Source organism: Moschus berezovskii, chromosome 12 (assembly GCF_049115385.1).
Source record: "Moschus berezovskii isolate FMDL1 chromosome 12, NW_MosBer_1.0, whole genome shotgun sequence".
NCBI lineage: Eukaryota > Metazoa > Chordata > Mammalia > Artiodactyla > Moschidae > Moschus > Moschus berezovskii.
The window spans coordinates 28,877,197-28,905,175 of record NC_142471.1 but is presented as its reverse complement, the minus strand read 5'-3'; the positions used below and the strand labels follow the sequence as shown (position 1 = coordinate 28,905,175).

General features: G+C 38.5%; 1 protein-coding gene across 3 annotated transcripts in view; it reads left to right on the top strand.

Moving 5' to 3' along the window:
• The window catches only part of ASCC1 (activating signal cointegrator 1 complex subunit 1), a 105,943-nt gene that overhangs the window by 73,282 nt on the left and 4,682 nt on the right, over positions 1–27,979 (top strand). For 2 of the 3 annotated variants that reach the window (XM_055425503.2, XM_055425502.2), the window contains exon 9: positions 2,303–2,388. The exons of the other annotated variant lie outside the window; for it this stretch is intronic. In XM_055425503.2, the coding sequence (XP_055281478.1) occupies positions 2,303–2,388 (86 nt within the window). The remainder of the gene's footprint in view (positions 1–2,302; positions 2,389–27,979) is intronic. 3 annotated transcript variants of the gene reach the window in all.

Here is a 27,979-nt window from a genome sequence, read left to right as displayed (position 1 = left end):
ACCTATGATAAAGTTTAATTCATAAATTAGGTGCGGTAAGAGATTAACAACTAATAGTAAAATAGAAGAATTAAACAATATACTATAATAAAAATTATGTGAATAATATCTGTCTCTCTCAAAATTTCTTATTGTACAGATTTAATGTCTTTTTCATTTTCACTAAGCACTTATCATGCACTGTGATCGTAACTTTCGCAGTTTGAGGTGTGACAGCAAAACTAGTTATGAATTTCTTTTTCCTCCATCCCAATTTCATTGATAGATTTGTTCTTACTGTAGATCTTAGCAATCTTTAGCTAAGATTTTTTCTTTCCTTATTAAGTCACAAACCTTTACCTTTTCATTTAAAGAAAGCACTTTATGGCTTCTCTTTGGCATATCCAAATTGCTAGCATCACTATTCTTGCTTTTTGAGGCCATGATTAAATAAAATCATGACTTTAACATAGGCAGTGCAATACTTTGGCAGTCATTATGATAACTGAGAGAAAGGGATATGTTGGACAAAGGGATGATACTTCCTGGGTTGGATGGATCACGCTGCTCAGAATGGTGCATAATTAAAAACTTAGAAATTGTTTATTTCTGGAATTTTCCATTTAATGTTTTCTGACCTTAGGTGACCATGGGTAACTGAAAAGGTGAAAAGAAGCACCATGAATAAGAAGAGATGCAGTACATGAGGGCTTCAATTTCTTTATATCTTTACCTACACTTATGTCTTTTTTGTTATTGCCATCATCTTGAGTGTGAAATGGTATCTCATTGTGGTTTTGATCTACATTCCCCTCGTGTTAATGCTATTTACTTATAGATTTTGAACCTGTTAGTAAACATTTCAATCTCCAGATTTCATCACTGCTTTTTTAAATTGACATTTACCTAGTATGAATTTTGCTTTATAAAGTTTCACGTTTTCTTTTAACAGGGGACCTATTTTTAAGTTGTGAAATATACATGGGATTGGGTTCTTTATAAGAGAATAGTTCTCATTAGAGAAGTAGTCCTATAGTTACCCAGGTGTAATTCCAATGGATTTTCTAAAATATATTATCTTCCTGGAATTAGCTCTTTGAATATATTTTATCAGTTCTGATGTGGCAATCTCCATAGTTACATACAATAAAAGAGTGTACTCAAAAGTAGAAATATAGACACTTTTAAGTGTCTGTTGGTGGGCAGGAAAGAGTTGGTATTTCAGAAAATATTCTGAGAGTTAAATAATTCTTAAAGATGTTTTGAATTTTATATACCCTGGATACTTCTCTATCTTGTATTTTCTTTTGAAAAGGCTGTTGAATACATTGTTTTGCTTTTTCATAATAGTTATCCTTTCCTTTGATATCCATTTGTTCCCTGCTGTATTTGAAGGACATCTTTTGGGATAAGCAAGCTAAATTAATACAAGGAGTTAGAGCACAGCTTTGATGAGGCTAAGGTCATAGATTTGCAGATTTCTGTGTAGAATGTAAGGATACCTTTGATTGCAACTGGAGAGGTCTTTCTCATTTCAGGGGAGTTCTTAAATCAACCCAAAGCACGATTATCAGCATTTTTGACTAGTTAATGGGTGAACTTTTATGTATTATGTATTTTTATATATTTAAAAATGTGTACAGCTTATAAGGAATCTTGGGTTTTAAACTGCAGGGAATCTTTGGAAATCACCCACTCTTAACTTCTAACTTTGTAAATGAGGAACTGAAGAGACATAGTTTGCCTATGTCTAAGAATATGGTTTGTTATGTAGTTTATGTACAGTGAGTACTTGCACAATGTTGAATGAATATATACCGAATGAGTTGATGACAGAGCTGAGACTAGTCTCTTGACTATAGTAATCTGATGTTTTCCCCTCCATGTTGTTACTTTCCAGGCTTCCCTCATAGCTCGGTTGGTAAAGAATCCGCCTGCAATGCAGGAGACCCCGGTTCGATTCCTGGGTTGGGAAGATCCCCTGGAGAAGGGATAGGCTACCCACTCCAATATTTTTGGGCTTCCTTTATGGCTCAGCTGGTAAAGAATCCACCTGCAATGCGGGTGACTGGATTTCGATCCCTGGGTTGGGAAGATCCCCTGGAGAAGGGAAAGGCTACCCACTCCAGTATTCTGGCCTGGAGAATTCCATGGACAGTCTATGGGGTTGCAAAGAGTTGGACACTGAGCAACTTTCACTTTTTCACTATGTTGCTTTCTAGGTAGTACATGAAGATCTTTCTAGTTGTCCCTATAGAAATCCAAGAGATTCAGCTAAATAACCCAAGCTTCTGTTCTAACACTGTCTTTGGAATATTTACAGCTGAAGGCAGGTACAATCTCTACACAGCAGATGGCAAATATATCTTCAAGGAAAGAGAATCATTTGATGGCCGAAACATTTTAAAGGTCAGTACAAATCTGAGTGAATTGGAAATCCTTTGGCATGTGTCCTAAAATAAGGGAGGACAATAAGTTTTCCTTTTAACAGTAAAGTATATTTTTCTATACTTTCCATGAGGATTATTGACTTGAAAGGACTGTTAAATTTTTTTTTCATTGTCCTAAAAGAGAAATCTTTTTGACTTGTTAAGGCTGTTGGTATCTCTTAGAGTATTTTTATCCTTAGATTTTATTCTTAGATGATTTAAGAAACAACTGTACTATTTGGATCCATAGGAATAAGTTGATTTTAACCTTGTGAGTCTTACTCTGTATTTTACCCTTGAAGGTCTGAGTGTGCATTTTTTAAGTGAAGAAGAATTGTCTTGTTCTAGTAGATTTTTCTCTTCACCCACAGAGTCATTCTCCAAAAGTTCCTGTGTAATCTATTTTTACTCAGGAACAGCCCATGTGCTATAAAGTAGGTGGTCCATTTCTGACTGTTGAGGATTTGCTTCTGAGTGTTAAATTAACCTATGAAATTTAAATGAAAAGGGTTCTTCAGGATTGCATTATCTTTCTCCCACAGACCACATTCTGTAACATCCACAGTTCATGCCCTCTCTGTCAGGTTAACATGCCATTGTGCCTCTGGGAAAGGGAAACATAAGTTGATATCAAAGGAAAGGTTTTTGATTCTTCATTTTACTTGTTCTATAATGGTTTGGGTCATGTATTTTCAAGGCCATGAGTGTTTTTTGGAGCTGGGAGGGAGAGGATGTACGTAGTAAAACTTCAGAGTAAGCTGTAGCTTTAGAAATGTTTTTTCGTTTTCCTCCATTCCTTTATCTTGTCACTTGACAGATTTCTTGCCAAATGCCTAATGTGACTCCATTTTCTCTAATTAATGACATCACTCTTCAGCAGCTGCAAGCTTCTCATTGCAGAGCCTAGCAGATCAATGGCAGCATTCTCTTTAGGCAGGCATTCCAGCTCCCACATTACAGAGCTTTGTTGATGCCTTCTTTTCCTTGATACCTTTCCTCTCTTTGAATAGTTTTATTTTCAAAGTAGCTCTGGTAGCTTCAGTTTGAGTGGCAAGTTGCTAATGAATTCAGTTGCAGTTAACTTTTTTCCCAGGCCACGGCTTTATTGTCTATGAATCTCTTTCTTCCTCTAGCTCATTTCCTGAGACTTTTAAAATAATAGCATTAATTATTCTGCTTTTTTTTGTTACTGTTAATTTGATAAAGAAAGAAGCTAGATGAATGGGGGAAGAAATCTGTTGGAATGACTCAAGCCAACTTGGTTCCTTTGAAATTAGAATTAAGCTCCAAAGGTATATTGATGCAAGTTGAGGGTGAGGTGCTTTAACATCTGTAAGAAGGAGATAACCACAGGTAGCCTGAGAAGTGGCTGTATGAACAGTATGGGTCTCTTATTTGGTATTTAACTTCTCTTGTTCTGGAAAGTCAGTTTTCCATTTAAAGATGCTTGACTTGGATATCTTTCTAACCCACCCCATTGATAACATGGACATAGCTCCCTCTAGTGTTGACAAAGCTTGCTGTAATAGTCGTACCCTTACTGTTTAATGCCTAATTGGAGTTTTAGAATTGGGCCCAGCTAGGTTCTTGCAAACTAGTTAGTCCAGTTCCTCGTTTTACTCTCTAAGGGTGCAAGTTCCAATATGGTTAAAGTGACTTGCCAAAGGTTACTGCTAGATAGTAGCAGAGTTTGAATCAGAAAAAAAGATTTAAAACTCACAAATTAGCTTTTCTACCTTCTTCATAAAGATGCTCAGTGTTTAGGCAGAGATCAGTAGATACTTGAAATTGGGCCTGTCTGTTTGAAATGTGATAATATCTGACTGGACATAAATGTTTGGGCAGTGGGTGTGCCAGTTAGTCTAAAACTGGCTAATTAACAATTAGACTTTTGAGGTGAATGTAATACTAACACCAACAGAAATATTGACTGTGTGCTATCTGTCAGACCATGTGCTCTGCAGATAAAACAGTCATTGTGATACAGTCCCTGCCTTCCAGGAGCTTCCTATCTCTGAGAGGTACAGCAGATTAATAGGTTCAGTTCAGTTCAGTCGCTTAGTCATGTCCGACTCTTTGCGACCCCATGAACCACAGCACGCCAGGCCTCCCTGTCCATCACCAGCTCCCGGAGTTCACTCAAACTCATGTCCATTGAGTCGGTGATGCCATCCAGCCATCTCATTCTCTGCCGTCCCCGTCTCCTCCTACCCCCAATCCCTCCCAGCATCAGACTCTTTTCCAGTGAGTCAACTCGTCGCATGAGGTGGCCAAAGTATTGCAGTTTCAGCTTTAGCATCAGTCCTTCCAATGAACACCCAGGATTGATCTCTTTCAGAATGGACTGGTTGGATTTCCTTGCAGTCCAAGGGACTCTCAAGTGTCTTCTCCAGCACCACAGTTCAAAAGCATCAATTCTTCGGCGATCAGCCTTCTTCACAGTCCAACTCTCACATCCATACATGACCACGGGAAAAACCATAACCTTGACTAGACGGACCTTGGTTGCCAAAGTAATGTCTCTGCTTTTTAATATGCTATCTAGGCTGGTCATAACTTTCCTTCCAAGGAGCAAGCGTCTTTTAATTTCATGGCTGCAGTCAGCATCCGAAGTGATCTTGGAGCCCAAAAAATAAAGTCTGACACTGTTTCCACTGTTTTCCCATCTATTTCCCATGAAGTGATGGGACCAGATGCCATGATCTTTGTTTTCTGAATGTTGAGCTTCAAGCCAACCTTTTCACTCTCCTCTTTCACTTTCATCAAGAGGCTTTTGAGTTCCTCTTCACTTTCTGCCATAAGGGTGGTGTCATCTGCATATCTGAGGTTATTGATATTTCTCCCAGCAATCTTGATTCCAGCTTGTGCTTCTTCCAGCCCAGTGTTCCTCATGATGTACTCTGCATATAAGTTAAATAAGCAGGGTGACAATATACAACCTTGACGTACTCCTTTTCCTATTTGGAACCAGTCTGTTATTCCATGTCCAGTTCTAACTGTTGCTTCCTGACCTGCATACAGTATAAAATGATGGGAGCAGATTATGAGATGGAGGAAGAGAAGTACCTTTGCACACAGGTCCTTTGAACACAGGTAGTTGTAACAAAATATCTTTTGATAGAATCTACAACATATTACTTTTTAATCATTAGTTCCAGAAAATATAATCTTTCACTTATATTTAATCAAAGGAATTAACTTTTCTTTGAGAATAATGATAAAATGTAGCATCCAAAACTGATTCCCCAGATATATAAGAGGTAATAGCTATATTTATAAAGTAGCTATAGCAGGGCACTTTTTTGGAATTACAAGTCTTTCTCAATTAGAATATGAAAACACATGGCCCCTGAATCCCTTGCAAAAAAAAAAACAAGCAAGAGATTCAAAAAACCAATGGATTATATATATACCAGATATAATTATTATGTTCAGAAAGGGAAAAAAAATCACTTCCACTAACAAGATAGGAACTGACTTGGAGTAAACAGAAAGGTTAACAGCATTGGTTATTAAGGAGCCCAAGTATATGTGTGCAGCATATTAACAGCTACACAGGTCAAGGATCAGGAATGCTGGTGTTGGGAAGCAGCCTTGGAAAAAAATCAATTTCATCTGCTATTCAAAGAGAAACAAAACGAGAACGCGAGTCACTGCTCATTGCTGTAAGAATTTAATGAGTAACAGCCAATTGCTATTCTACTCCATGAAGAGAATTGGTCCTTTTGACTCAGTGCAATATTATGTGTTCTGGATGCCTTAATAAGAAAAAAAAAGATCTCCAATGACTTTTGGAGGTAGAAGCTATGTGTTTTTTTTGGTATAGCTCTTTTGAGAATTCTTGCAGCTATTATAGACTAGTATCTGATTATTCCTAGTTAAAATAAGAATTTTATTATTCTAAGAAGGACTTTGAAAGAAGAACTGACAAGTAGAGAATCATTCCCTTGTGTTTTTCAAACCAGAAAAGCAATGTATTTAGTAATGGTAGTTTTTTATGAAGGACTGACAGATGGCTCTGAAAGGAGGATGTACATGTGAGTGAAGACGACCTCGGCCTCGTTAATAAGATAGTGTCCTGTCAGAGTTTCCATTTCTCATCTAAGAGATAGGAGCAAAGATGTGGTTTGGTTATCTGTAACGCAGTGATAAGCTTGTAAATGGAGAAATCATGCTGACCTAAAAACATTCTGCCAGGAAATAACTGCTCCCTCATTAGCTAGAAGTAGGATGGTCATTGACTGCCAGCTTCTGGAGGGAAAAGTGGTCTTAATACCAGTCTTGTTTGGGGGACCTATGAAATGCCCTTATGCAATTGAATCTGTATTCCAAGACTATGCTCTCAGCAGATTGAATAGGGGTGCAGGTGGGCTGCCGTCTGTGGGGTCTCACAGAGTCGGACATGACTGAAGCGACTTAGCAGCAGCAGCAGCAGTAACTGTTTAAAAGCATAGCTTCTAAATGCAAGGTGAAGAGAAGACATTAGAGCCCTCGGTTGTACTCTCCACAGATGATTTGGTACAAATGAAGCCACAGTAATATATTTGGGAAGAAATAGAAAGTGCTGGAGAAGGAAATGGCAACCCTCTCCAGTATTCTTGCCTAGAGAATCCCGTGGACAGAGGAGCCTGGTGGGCTGCTGTCCATGGGGTTGCACAGAGTCGGACATGACTGAAGCGACTTAGCATGCATGCATGCATTGGAGAAGGAAATGGCAACCCACTCCAGTGTTCTTGCCCGGAGAATCCCAGGGACAGAGGAGCCTGCTGGGCTGCCGTCTGTAGGGTCATACAGAGTTGGACACGACTGAAGCAACTTAGCAGCAGCAGCAGAATGTACTGTAGGTCCAAAAGCAAAGGACAAAAGTGCCATTTCTTTAGATACTTAAAAATCCTGGAGCATATAGACCAAGTAAAAAGCACATGTGTTTCCATTTTGTATATAAGAATATTTAAATTTAGAGAAAGAGGGAGTTGGCAGTATTTTACTATATTAATATTCAATAGTACTTTACCTGAGAATATGTTTTAAATCTAGCTAGCTACATTGAGAGTTTTCTTGAAAGATGTAAATAAGAGTGACTCAAGTATTTCATTCAGTTTTGCTCTTTTTCCATCTCTGGCTCTTAAAGTATTTAAGAGGACAGTATAATTAATACATTTAAATGAGAGCTTTATTTAGTTTTTTTACTTAGGGAAGTTTCTATAAGGAAGATGTTTAAAAATGCATGCTATTTATTCTCTTGGTAAAAGTGCACAAACATGTATGTACTTTTAAATAATCATAAAGTGAACAGTGTAACTATTACCAAGGTCAAAAAGCAGAATGTGCCTCCCATGCCCCTCCCTGGCCAACTCTGTGGTCTGTTTGTCTTAAGGTAACAAGGGCACAATTAAGTTCCTGTTAGTGAAGAGGTTTGTTTTCAATGATTACTTTGTTTCAGAGTATTAGAAGAATATTGAAAAAAGGAATTCATTTTTATTCTTTCAAGGGAAGAGAGATTAGATTGAGAACTCAGTCATGATTTTTTAAAGAATATATTAATGACTACAAGGAAGACAAGCATCTAGAGAGTATATTATTTCTGAGGAAGAAAATATTGTGTTTTTTATTATCCAATTCAATACTAAGCCGTGTTACATACTGTTCTTGAAAATTACTTCTTAGTCTTGTGGTTCATCTTTAGAACTTTTTCCTCAAACTTACCTTTTTCAGAAAGCCTGTCCTTGAAAATCTATCACTAAATGTTCCATTGCACTATTACATCAGTATTAATAACAGCAAATTGAATTGAATGTAGAATGAAGTTGCTATCTCTGATTATCACCACAGCTGTGGTATCGTTTTTGCTACCTGATATTTCTGTGACTTGAAATTTTAATTTTATGTAAGTAGAATCACTAACTAGATGCCACTTTCTCTCTGAGCTGTTCATGCTTATACACCATGGACACTTACTAAATTCACTGTGCTTGGACATACTAATATTTTGTAATATTAGTATTTTGATATTACAATTATAAAAGTTATGAACTGTAGAAAGTTTTACTTGTTGGGTCAAATGCTTGTTGCTTCAAATGCTTGTTGCATTTGAAGTGCTAGTTACAAGAAAATCAAATACCTTCAATGTATAAATGCTATTAAGTTTTTAAAGGACTCTGGAGTATAAGTAAGTTTGTTTAAAGAAATTTAGTCTGTTCAACTTGAAAAAAATAAATAAATAAAATTGGAAAAAAAAATAAAAAATAAAAAAAATAAAAATAAAATTATTAAAATATTAGTATTTTAATATTACAATTTAAATTGATATTTTAATATTAATTTTAATATTAATATTTGTAATAGCTTTTATCCATACATTGAAAGCAATCACATTGTTCTTGACAATCATGTAAAATAGGCAGCTTGTTAGAGGAACAAGTGTACAACTTTCTGAAGAATTTCACTTGGAAAATAAAAATGAGATGCTGTGGAAAAGGTTTCTGTCAGAAGAGAGTTCATAGAAATAACATATACCCACATATGTATATATTCAATTAAGGTTTAGAAAATAATGCCAAAGAAATCTCTGACAGTGTGGAGAGAGACAGAAAATATGAGGAAAAAAATCTGACAAAGAGGATCCTCAAAGAGTGCAAAAATTAACTGTTAGGATTCTTAACGGGAGAAAATAGACTTTGGAGTCTTGAAGTTGGATGAAAGAGCCCCAGGACTGGTAGTGTTTCCAGGGACTTGGCAATAGTAAAGGGAAAAAAAAAAAAACTCTCTGGAAGAAAGTATCATCACTCTCTGCCTAAAAATATTCTTCCAAAGAATTTTTGCCCCCCATATGGCCAACACACAAATAACTAGACATATGAGGAAATTACCCACCGTGAGCAGACACCCAGAACTCATAGACATGAAATACTAGAATTATCGTCAGACTTTGGCTAAAAATAACTTTTTTCTAATCAGGTAATTGGAAACTATTGCAAAGAAAAAGTGATGTAGCAGTTTTGGAAAAGAACCAAGTAGAAATACTAGAAGAACTATGATACTAGAACTATGTGTAAGTGAATTTAAGAGCTCAGTGGATGGATTTGGCAGCAAATTAGATATGGCTGCAGAGGGAAATAGTGACCTAGAAACTATATCAGAAAATATGATCCAGCATGTTACATTTGCAGAGAGGAAAAGTAAAAATTATAGATAAGAGAAAAAGAGGCATATAGGAGAGAATGAGACGCTCTAACACACATTTAATTTGATCCCAGAAGAAGAGGAGAGAGAGAATGGGCCAAAGCTGATGAAAGACATCAACCTACAGATTAAAGAAGCCAAGTGAATTCCAGTTTTGTTGAGTGAGCTTATATTGCGCTTTCCTTTCCTACAACTTGTGATTGAATCATGGACAACATTAACTAAACTACTTAGACCCCAGCACTTTTTAAATTGAATATCCAGAATTAATTGGCAGTATCCACACGACAAAGGATGAAAACCAGGAAATCAACAGAAGAATGCTTTGATTAAAGTTGTTATTTTTTTATATAAAAAAAGAATAAAAGGTATCCAGGAATTCTCTACAGTTTTTGTAACTTTCTGCAAGACTGAAACTTCATCGACATACAAAATTTTTTAAACTAAAAAAAAGCAAGGAAAGACAAGGGAAACAGGACACTACCATTTGTTATAGTTGTGTTATTTTTTTTTTTTTTTTAAGAAAATTTGTTGAAGTCTTTCCTGTGTTTTGTTCCGCATTTAGGATAGATGCAACTTTTATTAATTCTTGATCTTACCACAAAATTTGGCCCATTTAATTTCAAAGGGTATTAGAATTTAATGTAAGAAACAACTTCCTGATGAGGATGTTTCATATTGAGCAAGCTACTAATAAAGTAGTGAAGTGAAAGATGCTACTTTCACTAAAATGTTTTTTGTTTGTTTTATTTAAGAAAATAGTATATGTCTCTATAAAGCCATTCTTCCCACCAGCATTCCTTTCAGGCTTTTCCCTATTTAATTCCATGAAACCTGTCTGTCAGCTCTATATTACACTGAAACAGCAGTATAAAAAAGTCACCAACAGCCCCCATTTGTCCTGTGCCTTGACCTACTTTTATTTTTTCCCAGTAACCACATTGAGAATTTTAAGCCCTTTTCTCTTTAAAATGTTCTCTTGGCAGCACTGGCAATTGGTTTGCTGGTTTTTTCCCTTTTTCTGGATCTGCTTTTTTTTTTTTTTAATTCATTGGCTTATATGGCTAGTTCCTGAAGTTTTGTCCTTATCTCTCTCTTTTTTTACTGCAGTCTTGTTCTGTCCAAATCCTACTTGTTCTTCAAAGTTCTATACAGACGTTACCTCCTCTGTAATGGTCAGGACCATCCCAGTCAGTGGCAAACTTCTAGCTCTCAGTGCCTTCCCTCTACCCCTTACTTTGTGCAGATACTGGTCAGTGCTTAGCCATGTCTCTTGTGCTGCTAAGCATTCAGGAAGCTAAAACAATTTTCTATAGAGATCAGAAACCTATAAATTTCTGTTGATTATTCTTTTCAAAAAAGAAAAGGAAAAGGTCTTGTTTGACGAAGGGGGTGTTTTTTGCCCCGTACTTGAAATTGTAAACTCTCAGGAGTCAGCAAGCTATGGTCTAAGGACAAAATTTGGCCTGTTACCTGTTTTGTTGTGTGGCCCTAAAACTATGAATAGTGTTTCTATTTTTTTAATGGTTGAAAAAATTAAAAGAAGAAAAATATTTCATGACATGTAAAAATTATGTGAAATTCTAATATCAGGGTCTCTAACTCCTTTATTTATCCACTGACTGCGTTTGTGCCACAGTGCCATAGTTAAGTAGTTGTGACGACAGAGTATGGCTGTTTGATCCTTTGTATATATGTTTATACATGTATGAGACTTCCCAGGTGGATCAGTGGTAAATAATCTGCCTGCAGAGACTCAGATTTGATCCCTGAATCTGGAAGAACCCCTGGTGAAGAAAGTTAGCAACCCACTCTAGTATTCTCACCTGGGAAATCCCATGGACAGAGGGGTGAGGGGTGGGGGGTGGGGGGCTACATACAGTCCATGGGTTTGCAAGAGTCAGACATGATTTAGCGAGTAAACAATAGCAGCAACTTGATCCTTTATGGGAAGTTTGCTGACTCTTGTCTTAAAGGTTAGTATTTAGTTTAAATTTTTTTTTTATTTCACCCGATGTCCTTCCTGCTTTATGATTAGATATGATGCTCATATTTAATAGACACTCAAGATATATTATTGCCAAATTCAGACTGAAATTGAAGAAAGTGGAGAAAACCACTAGACTATTAAGGTATGACCTAAATCAAATCCCTTATGACTATACAGTGGAAGTGAGAAATAGATTTAAGAGACTAGATCTGATAGACAGAGTGCCTGATGAACTATGGACAGAGGTTCGTGACATAGTATACAAGACAGGAATCAAGACCATCCCCAAGAAAAATAAATGCAAAAAAGCAAAATGGCTGTCTGAGGACACCTTACAAATAGCTGTGAAAAGACGGGAAGCAAAGGAGAGAAGGAAAGATATACCCATTTGAATGCAGAGTTCCAAAGAATAGCAAGGAGAGATAAGAAAGCCTTCTTCAGCGATCAATGCAAAGAAATAGAGGAAAAAATAGAATGGGAAAGACTAGACATCTCTTTAAAAATTAGAGATACCAAGGGAACATTTCATGCAAAGATGGGCTCAATAAAGGACAGAATTGGTAGGGACCTAACAGAAGCAGAAGATATTAAGAAGAGGTGGCAAGAATACACAGAAGAACTGTACAAAAAAGATCTTCATGACCCATATAATCATGATGGTGTGATCACTCATCTAGAGCCAGACATCCTGGAATGTGAAGTCAAGTGGGCCTTAGAAAGCATCACTACGAACAAAGCTAGTGGAGGTGATGGAATTCCAGTTGAGCTATTTCAAATCCTGAAAGATGACGCTGTGAAAGTGCTGCACTCAATATGCCAGCAAATATGGAAAACAGCAGTGGCCACAGGACTGGAAAAGGTGAGTTTTCATTCCGATCCCAAAGAAAGACAATGCCTAAGAATGCTCAAACTACCACACAGTTGCACTCATCTCGTGCTAGTAAAGTAATGCTCAAAATTCTCAAAGTCAGGCTTCAGCAATGTGTGAACCATGAACTTCCAGATGTTCAAGCTGGTTTTAGAAAAGACAGAGGAACCAGAGATCAAATTGCCAACATCTGCTGGATCATGGAAAAAGCAAGAGAGTTCCAGAACATCTATTTCTGCTTCATTGACTATGCCAAAGCCTTTGACTGTGTGGATCACAGTAAACTGTGGAAAATTCTGAAAGAGATGGGCATACCAGACCACCTGACCTACCTCTTGAGGAACCTGTTTGCAGGTCAGGAAGCAACAGTTAGAACTGGACATGGAACAACTGACTGGTTCCACATAGGAAAAGGAGTACGTCAAGGCTGTATATTGTCACCTTGCTTATTTAACTTATATGCAGAGTACATCATGAGAAACGCTGGGCTGGATGAAGCATAAGCTGGAATCAAGATTGCCGGCAGAAATACTAATATGCAGATGACTGATACGCAGGTGACACCACCCTTATGGCAGAAAGTAAAGAAGAACTGAAGAGCCTCTTGAAACTGAAAGAGGAGAGTGAAAAAGTTGGCTTAACATTCAGAAAACTAAGATCATGGCATCCGGTCCCATCACTTCATGGCAGATAGATGGGGAAACAGTGGAAACAGTGTCAGACTTTATTTTTCTGGGCTCCAAAATCACTGCAGATGGTGATTCCAGTCATGAAATTAAAAGACGCTTACTCCTTGGAAGGAAAGTTATGACCAACCTAAGCAGCATATTAAAAAGCAGAGACATTACTTTGCCAACAGAGGTCCCAAGGCTATAATTTTTCCAGTGGTTATGTATGGATGTGAGAGTTGGACTATAAAGAAAGCTGAGTGCTGAAGAATTGATGCTTTTGAACTGTGGTGTTGGAGAAGATTCTTGAGAGTCCCTTGGACTGCAAGGAGATCCAACCAGTCCATCCTAAAGGAGATCAGTCCTGGGTATTCATTGGAAGGACTGATGTTGAAGCGGCAACTCCAATACTTTGGCCACCTGATGCGAAGAGCTGACTCATTTGAAAAGACCCTGATGGTGGGAAAGATTGAGGGCAGGAGGAGAAGGGGATGACAGACGATGAGATGGTTGGATGGCATCATTGACTTGATAGACATGGGTTTGGGTGGACTCTGGGAGTTGGTGATGGACAGGGAGGCCTGGTGTGCTGTGGTTCGTGGGGTTGCAAAGAATCGGACACGACTGAGTGACTGAACTGACTGACAAGATGTATTATTTATGTCATAAGTATTTAGTTAACAGCTGTCAGTCCTATTGCATCTTTGTTAACTCTTTTCTAGAAAGTATTTTTTTTTAGTTTATTAAATTCCGGAAAAGAGAGCGCAGAGTCAAATAAACCTATAACTTACACCTCACAGTCCTCTGTTGATAAGTTTATTTTTCAATTAAATTTGATTGTAACTTTATTACTTCACATCAGCCAAGTTCAGTTGATAGGAATAATATTGAACTTGAATAAATTTCTTTTATTTCAAAATGCATCCAAAATTAGTCTTGTGTTTCTCTGTGAAAGTGAAAAGTGAACATATTAGTCACTTAGTCATGTCCAACTCTTTGCGACCCCATGTACTGTAGCCTGCCAGGCTCCTCTGTCCATGGAATTTTCCAGGCAAGAATACTGGAGTGGGTAGCCATTCCCTTCTCCAGGGGATTTTTCTGACCCACTGATTGAACCCAGGTCTCCTGCATTTCAGGCAGGTTGTTTAGTGTCTGAGCCACCAAGGAAGCCCATTGTGTACACTGATTAACTTGAAACATGAACAGTGATTTCTGTCAAATTTTCACTTATGCCTTATTGCAGAATGTATTAATAAAATGTATTTAATGAAAAATAAATGCCAGTCAACTTTCAAGTAAATCAGTCCCAAATATATTACCAGCATGACTATCAGAAAAATGTGACATATAGAAAGGAACCTGTGATAAGACACCTTGCCAAAATATGGCCGCTCTTGCTTTGCTGTGTTAGTGATAAAGTGTGGCTCAGCCTTCATTCTTGATGATTACAGTATGAAACTTAAGCAAATGGGAGATGTAAGAAATCATTTGGGGCTTTTCATATTTTTCTAGTGATAGAAATAATGTATTTTATGTTAAAAATCTGAAAGACTTCTGCCAAGTGATTGGAGCATCAGATATATAGGGAAAAGTACAGTTTGAAGCTCTTCAATTTGGTTTGGTACATTTCTTGTTTTAGATTATTGGGTTGGGGGCGGGGGGACAATTCAAATCTAAGTAGGATTTCACCAAAACTTATCCTCTGAATTTGCTTCATGTGTCACTTTGTCTGGAAAGTGAAGTCTTAAAACACTAATGAGGGCACCCAAAAATATGACTGTCAGTGAAGCAAAACCATTGTTAAAATGAAATTGGAAAACAAGCTGTTAGCTGATCTTTGACAGAGCCAACCTCCATTCTAGAACGATGCACCCTCCCTGGTCTGTTACTCTCTGTTTATACATGATGTTTTCTCCTCCCTTCACTCTCTTTTGAATTTCTGTTTATCAGTTGTTCATCTTTGCCATGGTTCTGGGATACTTCATGCCTTGCCTTGGCTCAGGCAGGGAATGACAGATTTGGAAAGCCTAACCTATGTTAGGCTTCCCTGGTGGCTCAGAGGTTAAAGCATCTGCCTCCAATGCGGGAGACCCGGGTTCGATCCCTGGGTCGGGAAGATCCCCTGGAGAAGGAAACGGTAACCCACTCCAGTATTCTTGCCTGGAGAATCCCATGGACGGAGAAGCCTGGTAGGCTACAGTCCACGGGGTCGCAAAGAGTCGGACACGACTGAGCGAGGGAACGGAATGGAACCTATGTGATGACAAGAAATAGGAAAAGACAATGATGGAAACTCGATGGACATGAATTTGAGTGAACTACGGGAGTTTGTGATGGACAGGGAGGTCTGGCGTGCTGTGATTCATGGGGTCGCAAAGAGTCGGACACGACTGAGTGACTGAACTGAACTGAATATTCCACTATATGTTTACATGCCCATATAGTATTCCACTGTATGCATTATATGGGCATGTATTATATATTCCATTGTGGTTGTTTAGCTACAGTATAAACACACCGCAAAGAATCTGATGCTGGGAAAGATTGAAGGCAAAAGGAGAAGAGGGCAGCAGAGGATGAGATGTTTAGTTATTAATAGCATCACCAACTCAATGGATATAAATTTGAACAGATTCTGGGAGATAGTGGAGGACAGAGGAGCCTGGCGTGCTACAGTTATGGGGTCTCAAAGAGTCGGACACAACTTGGCAACTGAATAACAGGAAGCCAGTATGAATCTGTACCTAGAGATGGTGACAGGGCACTGTCTTTTGAGCCAGGCTATTATTTAGAGACCAGGCCAACTGAAACCGTGTTAGATTAGGTGGCTTGGTGCCAGCAAATGTCTAAGTGTTATTCCAAATGTTGGAGGACATCATGGGAAGAGATAAAGAAACGAGAGTGAAGTTCATGATGCCATGAAGCTGTGATGATTTCTTAAGAAATAATGTCCTGTTTCCCATATCTCAGTGATGAAGCAATTTTAGAATTAATGCTCATAGGTGAACATTATTATTACAAAATAAAAGTAGAAAAATAAAATATAAATCATCCAGAACTGTAGTTCAAAGTTTGTTCTCTCAGTTGTAAGTTAAAACTTTGATACCAGTTCCTTAAATTGTAAAGATCTTGTGACTCCTGAAGTGTGTTGGCGGAGTGGGAGTGATAACCCCATCCCTTTCCCAAGGCCTTTTGCTTATTTGGCATTTAGCCCACACCTTTGCAGAAGGGAAGGAGGCCATCTGGACTGGATTACAGATAAGAGTGTGTCATAATAGATAATGTTGCATTGGTGCTACTGAAAGCAGGTTTCCTATGGTCCTGACAGAGGACAGAATATTTCATGTTTTGTTGTCTAATAAGATAAGATGATTTAGTTGAAAATCTAAGATACCATGTGGCAACCTCTCTCCCATCTTCCAAGGAAGCATTTCAAACCCAGCTATTTTTTGGACAGCTCTTATTTATATGTATATATACTCTTGCCCTGGTGGCTTAGATGGTAAAGCGTTTGCCTACAATGTGGGAGACCCGGGTTCAATCCCTAGGTTGGGAAGATCCCCTCAAGAAGGAAATGGCAACCCACTCCAGTATTCTTGCCTGGAGAATCCCATGGATGGAGGAGCCTGGTAGGCTACAGTCAATCCGTGGGGTCTCAAAGAGTCGTACACGACTGAGAGACTTCACTTTCACTTTCATACTCTTGCCAGTGCCTGATGTTGCCAAGGGGCCTCTGATTTGCTTTTTTAACTTTTCTGATTGCTGTCCTCCCATTGGAGAAGTTGGAGTGGAGGTAACTGCACCTGATGACCTTTTCTTCCATCTCATTGTTCTTTTTCCGATTATTTGTCACTTGACGCAATAGTCAGCATCTTTGTGCCCTGCCAGCCTAAAGCCACTTGCCCAGAGAACCCCCAGGCTGAGCAGAAATCATCTCTGCCCCTTTCTGCTGACTGGCACTTCCTTTCTCCTGTGTGATAGGTATGATACAAAGATCAAACACTTACCTCCTGTTGCTATTGTTTGAGGGACAGTTATGCGTAATCCCTGAGGGAAGATGACCAAGCTGAAAGTAAGAGTGGTAACACATCTGAATGAGCATTAGGCGGCTGCCTTCTGAGGGAGAGAGTTGATCTGTGGAAACAACCTAGATTCTGAAAGGGCATCTGCCCTTAGGGTTGGTGGGCACAGGCTTAGGGCATTGAAGAGTTCCTGCTCATCAACAGCCACCTGGGGCAGTTTTGCCCTGAAGAAGCAATAATATCCATGCCTGAAGGCAAGGCTTTCTCCAGAAGTAATTTTGCATCAAACTGAATCCCAGCGGCCTCTCTCTGATGCTAATTCTGCATGCTGCTGTGGAAACTGGCAGAGCGTGCTGGTGTGTGCTGAGATGAGGTCAGGTTCTTCAGCCGTGTCAGCACAGCCTCTTCTTTCTTCCTGCCTCCTATCTCCACCCCACATTTTTTTTCTTGCTACTTTTAAAAACCGAAAAGGGAAGGGAGGGGAGGGGAAGTCCCTTGGTATTTTGAGTTTTGAGGTGCTCAGCAGAACTGCCTGGCATTCTGTTTGTATAGAACGGTTTTAATTCACTCTCTTAATAGGTCATTTGACCTTACCAGCTGAGTCTTAAACTTGATAATCCTCACGTCAGCAGTGAGGCTCAGGCCACACATCCAGAAGTGCAACCCTGCGAAATTATTTGAAGGAGGTTTTAAAGCCTTCATTCCTTGGCTGTTTGTCTGGCTTCTGCCTGGCAGCTCCTCAGGTCAGGCTCCTCATAACATTCCTCATGCTCACTGCAGCCAAGACAGGCATATGGTTTGGGAGAGCAGAATCAATGAGGGAAGTTCACGTTCCTATTCTGTGTGCGCAGCCTGATGACGTTCCCATGCCATTGAAGTCAGTGGAGATGAGACTTCGGCTTTGGTGACATATGAGCTTTTTGGTACTGATGTAATGGAGGTGCCCAAAGCAGGAGTGATGTGCTAATAGGTTGGAAAATCATGGCTGAGTCCTCTGATTACAGAGGTAGATGATGATAAGGATTACTTCTCACGCAGACTGGCCTTGACTTGTTCCTTGGTTCTGAGGTGCCCCTGGCCTTCTGGAAATACATTATGTCCCATTTTTATTGGCTATTATTAGCTGTTATTATTGGTTGTCTCACCACTAATTACTGTAGTCTCAGATTTCAGATTAGATGTGGTATCTGAGGTGGAGTTAGGGCTGTATTTGGAGAAGACTGGGAGAGTACCCACCTAACAGCCACACTGTCTTTTATTCTGAAGAAGATGTTTCTGCTCCATTCTTTAAAAATATTACAGCCCCATAAGGCCAGTTGATGACTGCAGAGACTGTAAGCTATCAGAGTTCCTACTTGACTTTTCTTATTTTCTTTTAAAGAAGCTGCTTTTTGTCCTGTGATGATGTGTTGGAGGTTTTAGTTGGTGAGTGACAATAATAGAGCTCAGAATACCATCTGATAATTTATCTTCCTGTAACTGCAGAATATCCTTGTAAGGTGTTGTCCCTGTGTATAGATGGAAAAATTGAGGGAGAGAGTAGCTGTGTGGTTATTGACAGGAAAGCACTGAAGTCTCATTTGCCCTAAAAACTGTTTTGATTTCTCTCTTCAATAAAAAGGAAGTTTCTATCTTTGGTTTCCAGGTGAAGTTGTGTATGTTTGTGTGTGTTTGGAGGGACATGGCTTATCTCATGTGAATAGACTCCATTGTATTCTTCGATGAAGATTTAGAAAGAATCCATGTGAGTGCAGCCTATATGAATATTTTTTACGTGGATGGAAGGTGTTTTGGACCTGAGGTGTTGGATCATCATTTTCCTTCTCGTCTCTTTGCATCTCTCATATTTGCTGTCTTCAGAAGTAATGTCACACATAGCCAGAAGGAAAATGCAAGGTACAGAAGGCTTGAAAGTTGGAATTTCTGGGTTCCTTGACAGAAACTCAGAATCATTTTTTAAGGTTTGGGGGATTTTAACAAATAAGACTTTGAAACATAACTTACTTGTGGGGAAAGAAACTTATTTGTGATCCTAACTCTTAAGTGAGATTAGCAATATAGCATATGAAAAGCTGTGTGTTATTTTTCAAATTTTTATATTTTTAGTCTGATGTCCACATCTTTCTGTTTACTGCCTAAAGTCTTTTTATTATTGTACCTAGAGGGCAATTGGGTGAAGAGTACTTCTGAAGTATACCATTATTTATTTTGTTGTTTTCAATTAGGATCCTCCAAGGACTATGATTAAAGTTTTTTCACATTACTTATTTCTCTTTCATGGCCACAAAACCAAGTGACCACTTCCTTTGCTGTCAGATTGTATACCCTAGCCCACAAATGGAACTTCTTCCCTACTTAGCATTCTTTCGTACAGATTTGTTATTCAGATTTTGAGACAAATGCACACTGCCATGTAGACATGGCCTGCTACTTGGCCTATGTTCTAGGCCTGGTCCCAGAAACTATTAAATTTATATCACAGTGTTAGTGGTCCTGGCCTGTCTCTGTTTCTTATCTTTTAAATGAGGATAGTAAATGAGTCCCTTGGACTGCAAGGAAATCCAACCAGTCCATTCTAAAGGAGATCAGTCCTGGGTGTTCATTGGAAGGACTGATGCTAAAGCTGAAGCTCCAATACTTTGGCCACCTCATGCGAAGAGTTGACTCACTGGAAAAGACTCTGATTCTGGGAGGGATTGGGGGCAGGAGGAGAAGGGGACAACAAAGAATGAGATGGCTGGATGGCATCACCAACTCGATGGAGGGGAGTTTGAGTGAACTCCGGGAGTTAGTGATGGACAGGGAGGCCTGGCATGCTGTGATTCATGGGGTCGCAAAGAGTCAGACACGACTGAGCGACTGAACTGAACTGAACTGAATGCTGAGCTCTGGTTTATGTCACAGTAATTTTTGGAAGGGTTAATGATCTGGGCTTTGTGAGATACTTATAGATCCTTAGATGAAAGGTGTTATTTAGCCTCAACAAGGCTTCCTGCAGGAGTACCTTCCAAAGAGCTCAAAGTGTTTGTCAGACTGTCTTCCATTCATCCTCATACCATCTCTGGTAAGGAGGGAAGTGGATGAGCATTACTATTAAGTACAAAATGGTGTTATTACCGTTATTTTTATCTGTAAACAGGAGGTAACTGTGAGAAGCAGAAGTTGGTAAAGCAGATTATAGAAGAAAAACACTGGGAAAACTTCAAAGTAGTGTGCATTTGCTATCCCTGTGTATTTTAGGCTTCAGAAGTTTAATTGTCATACATGGAAACAATAAAGATCATCCTTTATTGAGGGAGAAACAGGACCCACTCTGTCCTTCTAAATACTTGCATTAATTGAATACTAGTATTATTTTCAGTTGCACCAGATTATGTTCTAAGAGTTAGTTTAACTCGCATATATCAAGAATGACTATAAATTTCATAGGACTTACATTTAAAATATATATATATATAGTTGATTTACAATATTATGTTAGTTTCAGGTGTACAGCAGAGTGATTCAGTATTTTTATAGATTATACTCCATTTAAAGTTATTTCAAAGTAATGGCTATGATTCCCTATAGTGTATGATATATCTCTGTTGTGTATCTATTTTATATATAGTATTTTGTGTCTCTTAATTTCATATCCCTATCTTGCCCCTTCCCTCTTCCTCTCCACAGTGGTATCCACTAATCTGTTTTCTGTATCTGTGAGTCTGTTTCTATTTTGCTGTATATATTCATTTTATTTTTTAGATTTTATATATAAGTGATAGCATATAATATTTGTCTTTTTTGCCTGACATATGTAAGCTAAGCATAGTACTCTAGGTTTATGCACATTGTTGCAAATGACATGATTTCATTCTTTTTTATGACAGTAATATTCCTGTATATATACACACAGATATTTGTATGTGTATATGTATGAATGTGTGTGTGTATGTGTGTGTGTATATATATATATATATATTAGATACACCACATCTTCTTTATTTATTCATCTACTGATGGATACTTACTTAGCTTTCATTTCTTGGCTGTTGTGTAACAGTGCTGCTATGAATATTAATGTGCATGTATTTTTTTGAAATGGTGTTTAAAAATTTTTTTTAAATATATACCCAGAAGTGGACTGGCTGGGTCATATTCTGTTTTAGTTTTATAAGGAACCTCCATGCCTGATGTACCAGTTTACATAGTGGCTATAACAGTTTACATTTCCACCAACAGTATAGGAGGATTCCCTTTTCTCCACATCCTCATCAGCATTTGTTATTGATTTTTTGATGATAGCCATTCTAACAAGTGTGAGGTGTTATCTCATTGTTGTTTCCATCTGCATTTCATTTGTCTAATAATGAGTGATGTTGAACATCTTTTCATGTGCCTTTTAGTCATCTGTATGTCTTTTTTGGGAAGATGTCTATTCAGGTCTTCTGCGCATTTTTTAATTGGTTTTTTTTTTTTTTTTTGGTTGTTAGAGTTGTATGAGCTGTTTGTTTATTTTGGATATTAACCCCTTATCAGCCATATCATTTGCAAATACTTTGTCCCATTCATTAGGCTGTCTTTTCATTTTGTCATTGATTTCCTTTGTTATGCAAAGCTTTTAAGTTTAATTAGATGCCATTTGTTCATTTTGGCTTTTTTTTTCTTTTGCCAGGAATTACATATTTTGAATCTTCATTTTAGACTTCAAAACTGAATTTCCTCTTTTTGAAGTCATGTTAGACAGCAAATAGCTCACTCAGTCTACCTAGCACAAGAAATAGATATTCTTAAAGGAGAAATCTTTGAAGAGAGTGGCCACTACTTTGTCTAAGATTGAAGAAAGAGAGCGGGCCTTATTTGGGAAGTCCAACAGACAGGGATCTCCAACATGTCTGTCATTATGCTGTTGAGGATTGGCCATTCATTCAGGTCTATAGTTTGAGATTGTGGATATGAGAAGATTCCTCTTTACTGTCCTCCCCACCTCTCACTGAGATTTTCAGACTCATCTTTTCAGCCTCATCTTTTCAGCCTCGTCACATGTGGAATTGCTTCTGGTATTTTATGGTTGTGTCATGGAGCCTGAGAGGAAGGAGTAGAAGGTCTGAAATGAGTGCAAGGAAAAATGACCACAGTTAGCCCTGAAGTCTTGCTGTTTGCTTTCTTTCAGTGTGTACCACTGTACTACCAGAAATAATAATTCCTTCTGTGTTCTCCCTAGGAAACAACCATGTACAAACTAAAAAATGGTAGGCTTCACAGATCATTTCAGGGGACAGCAAGATGGTTAGATCCTGGTCTTGAGATTCTGTCAGGGAAGCTTTGGTTTTGACCAAAAACCTTCTCATCTTGGTGGTCCACATTGCTCTCTTTACTTGGTAATAGGAAGACTTTAATTTTCTGAAGATAACTGTGAGTAGTGTAGTCAATAAAGGATAGCAACTGTATAGTTGACCTTTTTCAAATGTCATACTTAGGTTTTAAATGTTCTTCTTAAATTGTCCAAATTAGTACATGTTACTTGGCTCAGCTGATAAAGAATCCGCCTGCAATGCAGGAGACCTGGGTTCAATCCCTGGGTTGGGAAGATCCCCTGGAGAAGAGAAAGGCTCCCCACTCCAGCATTCTGGCCTGGAGAACAGTCCATGGGGTCGCAAAGAGTCGGACACGACTGAGCCACTTTCACTTACAAGTGATGTTGCAAATATTGGAGGTCTTAAACTCCGTTTTTATTTTCTCATCAAATATTTGTAGTTTTGTACGGTTGTTCATTGTTTTGTTCCTTTATGGCAGACTTTAAATACTGGCTTCCAGCACAACAGGGCTCTATGTGTGTGCACATCAGAGAGAAATGTTTTCAGAAAGTAAAATTTTAGGTTTCAAAATCCCTAAGGAATTGTTTTAAAACAACAGTGAGGAGAAAAAACTCAACATGATTTAAATACCTTGCTGTAATTCTTTTTGAATTTAAAATTTTCCTGTTCTGTCTTTTATTTTCTAAACAATAGACCACTTTGCTCTTCTTGGACTACGTTAGCCTAAAAGGAGCAACCAAATTTCTCTTTTCTTTTCTAAACTTGTAGTTAAAGCTTTTTCTTCTTCTCCATTCAGGTACCTAATTAAATGGAGCCATTTAGTTGATTTGTGCTTATTTTCAACCAGAATTCAATTAAAATTCTTCTAGCTGAACTAGAACCACTGATTCTTAAACCAGGTCCAAGATAAGAGATTACAGTGAAAGTTGAAGTAACAAGGAAAAACTATGTTCATCTCAGCCTTTGGGAGTTTTGTGAGTCAAGCTTCCTCTCTGTAGTTTAACAGGGCCAGGTTTTAAGGGATCTTACCTAGGAAAGAGTGCAGAGGTTAAAGAACTTAGACTCTAGAGTTAGACTGCCTGAGTTGGAGTATTTTTTTTTTTAATTTTAATTGGAGGCTAATTACTTTACAACATTGTAGTGGTTTTTGCCATGCATTGACATGAATCATTATGGGTGTACATGTGTCCCCCATCCTGAACTCCCCTTCCACCTCCTTCCCTATCCCGTCCTTCAGGGTTGTCCCAGTGCACTGGCTTTGAGTGCCATGTTTCATGCATCGAACTTGGACTGTTGATCTGTTTCACATATGGTAATATGCATGTTTCAATGCTATTCTCTTAAATCATCCCACCCTCATCTTCTGTCACAGAGTCCAATAGTCTGTTCTTTATATCTGTGTCTCTTTTGCTATCTCGCATATAAGATCATCATTACCATCTTTCTAGATTTCATATATATGTGTTAATATACTGTATTGGTGTTTTTCTTTATGACTTACTTCACTCTGTATAACAGGCTCCAGTTTCATCCACCTCATTGGAACTGATTCAAATGCAGTCTTTTTAATAGCTGAGTAATATTCCATTGTGTATATGTACCACAGCTTTCTTATCCATTTGTCTGCTGATGGACATCTAGGTTGCTTCCATGTCCTAGCTATTATAAACAGTTCTGCGATGAACACTAGGGTACATGTGTCTCTTTCAGTGCTGTTTTCTTGGGTGTGTATGCCCAGCAGTGGGATTGCTAGGTCGTACGGCAGTTCTTTTTCCAGTTTTTTAAGGAATCTCCACACTGTTCTCCATAGTGACTGTGCTAGTTTGCATTCCCACCAACCGTGTAAGAGAGTTCGCCTTTCTCCCCACCCTCTCCAGCTTTTATTGTTTGTAGACTTTTTGATAGCAGCCATTCTGACCGTTGTGAGAGGTTACCTCATTGTGGTTTTGATTTGCATTTCTCTGATAATGAGTGATGTTGAGCATCTTTTCATATGTTTGTTAGTCATCTGTGTGTCTTCTTTGGAGGAATGTCTGTTTAGTTCTTTGGCCTATATTTTGATTGGGTCATTTATTTTTCTGGTATTAAGCTGCATGAGTCGGACATGACTGAGCAACTGAACTGAACTGAAGCTGCATGAACTGCTTATATATTTTTGAGATCAATTTTGTCAGTTGTTTCATTTGCTATTATTTTCTTCTATTCTGAAGGCTGTCTTTTCACCTTGCTTATAGTTTCCTTTGTTGTGCAAAAGCTTTTAAGTTTAATTAGGTCCCATTTTTTAATTTTTGCTTTTATTTCTGTTACTCTGGGAGGTGGGTCATAGAGGATCCTGCTGTGATTTATGTCAGGGAGTGTTTTGCCTTTGTTTTCCTCTAGGAGTTTTATAGTTTCTGGTCTTACATTTAGATTTTAATCCATTTTGAGTTTATTTTTGTGTATGGTGTTAGAAAGTGTTCTAGTTTCATTCTTTTACAGGCAGTTGCTCAGTTTCCCCAGCACCACTTGTTAAAGAGATTGTCTTTTCTCCACTGTATATTCTTGCCTCCTTTGTCAAAGGTAAGGTGTCCACAGGTGCATGGATTTATCTCTGGGTTTTGTATTTTGTTCCATTGATCTGTGTTTCTGTCTTTGTGCCAGTACCATACCGTCTTGATGACTGTAGCTTTGTAGTATAGTCTGAAGTCAGGCAGATTCATTCCTCTGGTTCCATTCTTCTTTCTCAAGATGGCTTTGGCTATTCAAGATTTTTGTATTTATTTCCATACAAATTGTGAAATTATTTATTCTAGTTCTGTGAAAAATACCATTGGTACCTTGATAGGGATTGGATTGAATCTATAGATTGCTTTGGGTAGTATACTCACTTTCACTATATTGATTCTTCCGATTCATGAACATGGAGTCTTTTTTTTAAAATTGAAGTATTGTTGTTCAGTTGCTCAGTTGTGCCCAACTCTTCACAATCCGATGAACTGCAGCACTCTAAGCTTCCCTTTCCCTCACTGTCTCCTGGAGTTTGCTCAAACTTATGTCCATTGAATTGGTCATGCCATCAAACCACCTCCTCCTCTATCACCTGCTTCTCCTCCTGCCTTCAATCTTTCCCAGCATCAGGGTCTTTTCCAGTGAGTTGGTTCTTTGCATCAGGTGGCCAGAGTATTGGAGCTTCAACTTCAGCATCAGTCCTTCCAATGAATATTCAGAGTTGATTTCCTTTAGGACTGATTGGTTTGATCTCCTTGCTGTCCAAGGGACTCTCAGGAGTCTTCTCCAGCACCACAGTTTGAAAGCCTCAGTTCTTCTACGCTCAGCCTTCTATATGCATGGTCCAACTCTCACATTTGTACATGATTACTGGAATTGAAGTATAGTTGATTTACAACGTTTTGTTTGTTTCAGGTATACAGCAAAGTGATTCACTTGTGCATACATGTAGATCTTTTTTTTTTTCCAGATTATTTCATTTAGATTATCACCCAATATTGAGTATAGTTCTCGGTGTTATACAGTAGGTCCTTGTTGGTTATCTATTTTATATATAATAGTGTGTATAGGTTTGGAGAAGGCAGTGACAACCCTCTCCAGTACTCTTGTCTGTAAAATCCCATGGACGGAGGAGCCTGGTAGGCTGCAGTTCACGGGGTCACTAAGAGTGGGACACGACTGAGTGACTTCACTTTCACTTTTCACTTTCATCCATTGGAGAAGGAAATGGCAGCCCACTCCCGTGTTCTTGCCTGGAGAATCCCAGGGACAGGGGAGCCTGGTGGGCTGCCTTCTATGTGGTTGCATGGAGTCAGACACAACTGAAGTGACTTAGTAGCAGCAGCAGTGTGTACAGGTTAATCCCAAATTACTAACTTATCTCTCCCCCACTTTCCTCTTTGGTAACCAGACGTTTGTTTTCTATGTCTATGTGTCTGTTTCTGGTTTGTATATAAGTTCTGAGTTTTAATCTTAGTTTCCTTTTTTTCCTTTTTCAAACTTTATGAATGTCAGTTTTCTACTGTTTATTTGCTGTGCATTCTTGGGCAAGTTACTTTAGCCTTTTAAACTTCACGTTCAACTCCAAAATGAGGAAGCCATCAGATAATCACATACAGCCCAAAGTGTAATGCTTGACATGCATGGTTACTCAGTAAACTTTGGCTGTTATAATCTTTATTTCATTAGTGTTATTGTCAGCACTTACATGTTTATTGTTCACCTTGATCTTTTAATATATAACAGTATTTGCATTAGGTAACTTTGTTTTAAAAATCTCCTGTTATGATATATTTGAGTTTATAAAAGTTTAAATTGACATGGCAAAAATCACCATAAATAAAGTCAAAAGACAAATGACAAACTGGGGGAGAATATATTTGCAATTCATTACACAGGTAGTTCATTTCCCTAATATATAGAGAACTACTACTCAGTTTTAAAAAATGGACAGTTGTAAAGTTTTTTATGGGATGTGGTTCCACTTAACTGTGCTGTAGATTTCGTGCCTTTCGTTTATATTCTCAGAGCATACCAGGCAAACCCTTGGTTGAAGAAGGGCTTGAGACACACAGCTAAAGATACGGACCTGAATTGTTTTTGTTTTTTCCTATAAAATCGTTCCCACTCAGAAATATTCTGCTACTATCACTGGTGCCCTCACATACCCTTTACCCTGTCATCCATGATTTTTCTCATCTCCTGTATCCTCCTTCATATCCAGAAAATCACAGAGTCTGTTGTTTCATTCATAGTATTTCACATCTGCTCCAATCTTTCTAGGCCCACTACTGCTATTTTTAGTCAAGAGACACTCAGTATGTCACAACTTAAATACTACCCTGGTCTCCTTTTCTTTATTCTCTTGTTCCTTTCTCCAGTTAGTGCAATATATATCACACCCAGATTAATTTCCTTTGGTTTTCATCTTGGGCCCCAAGCTTACTCAGAAGCCTTCAGTGGTTCCCACCATCTAGAATGAAGTCTCACTTGTGAATCTCACCCTCAGGACACCCCCCCGACCCCTTAATCTGATTCACCTTCCTTGTGTCTCTGGCCTTAGTGCTTCTCACTGCCTCTTTTTAGGAACCCTCCATACATCTAAACTGATCTCCTTGACCCACCAGACCCATTTCTGCTTTCATGCTGACCTCCCTCCTCCTCTTCTCTAAGTCTTAGACTTGCTACAAGGCCTAACTCAGTTTCTGTCTCTTCTAAAGGGCTTTTCTAGAGACCGAGCCCTCTCCATCGTTTTCTTACCTCCCATTGCATTTATTGATTGCTTGTACCTCTCCTCCCACACTTAACCTTTACTGTCTATATTGTTACGTAATTGAATACATAACACAATAACATGTCACAAGGTGAACACAGCCATGTCATCAACATGCCTCTCTTCTGATATGTACCCCGTCTCCCTAACCAGATGGCCTGGGATACAGCACCACGTCATACGCCTCTTTACAAGAAAATGCACATCATCAGGTGCTCAGTGACATTCCAGATCAAAAATTTGAGTCAAAAATAGGCTTTGACAAATAAGAGACATAGAAACTT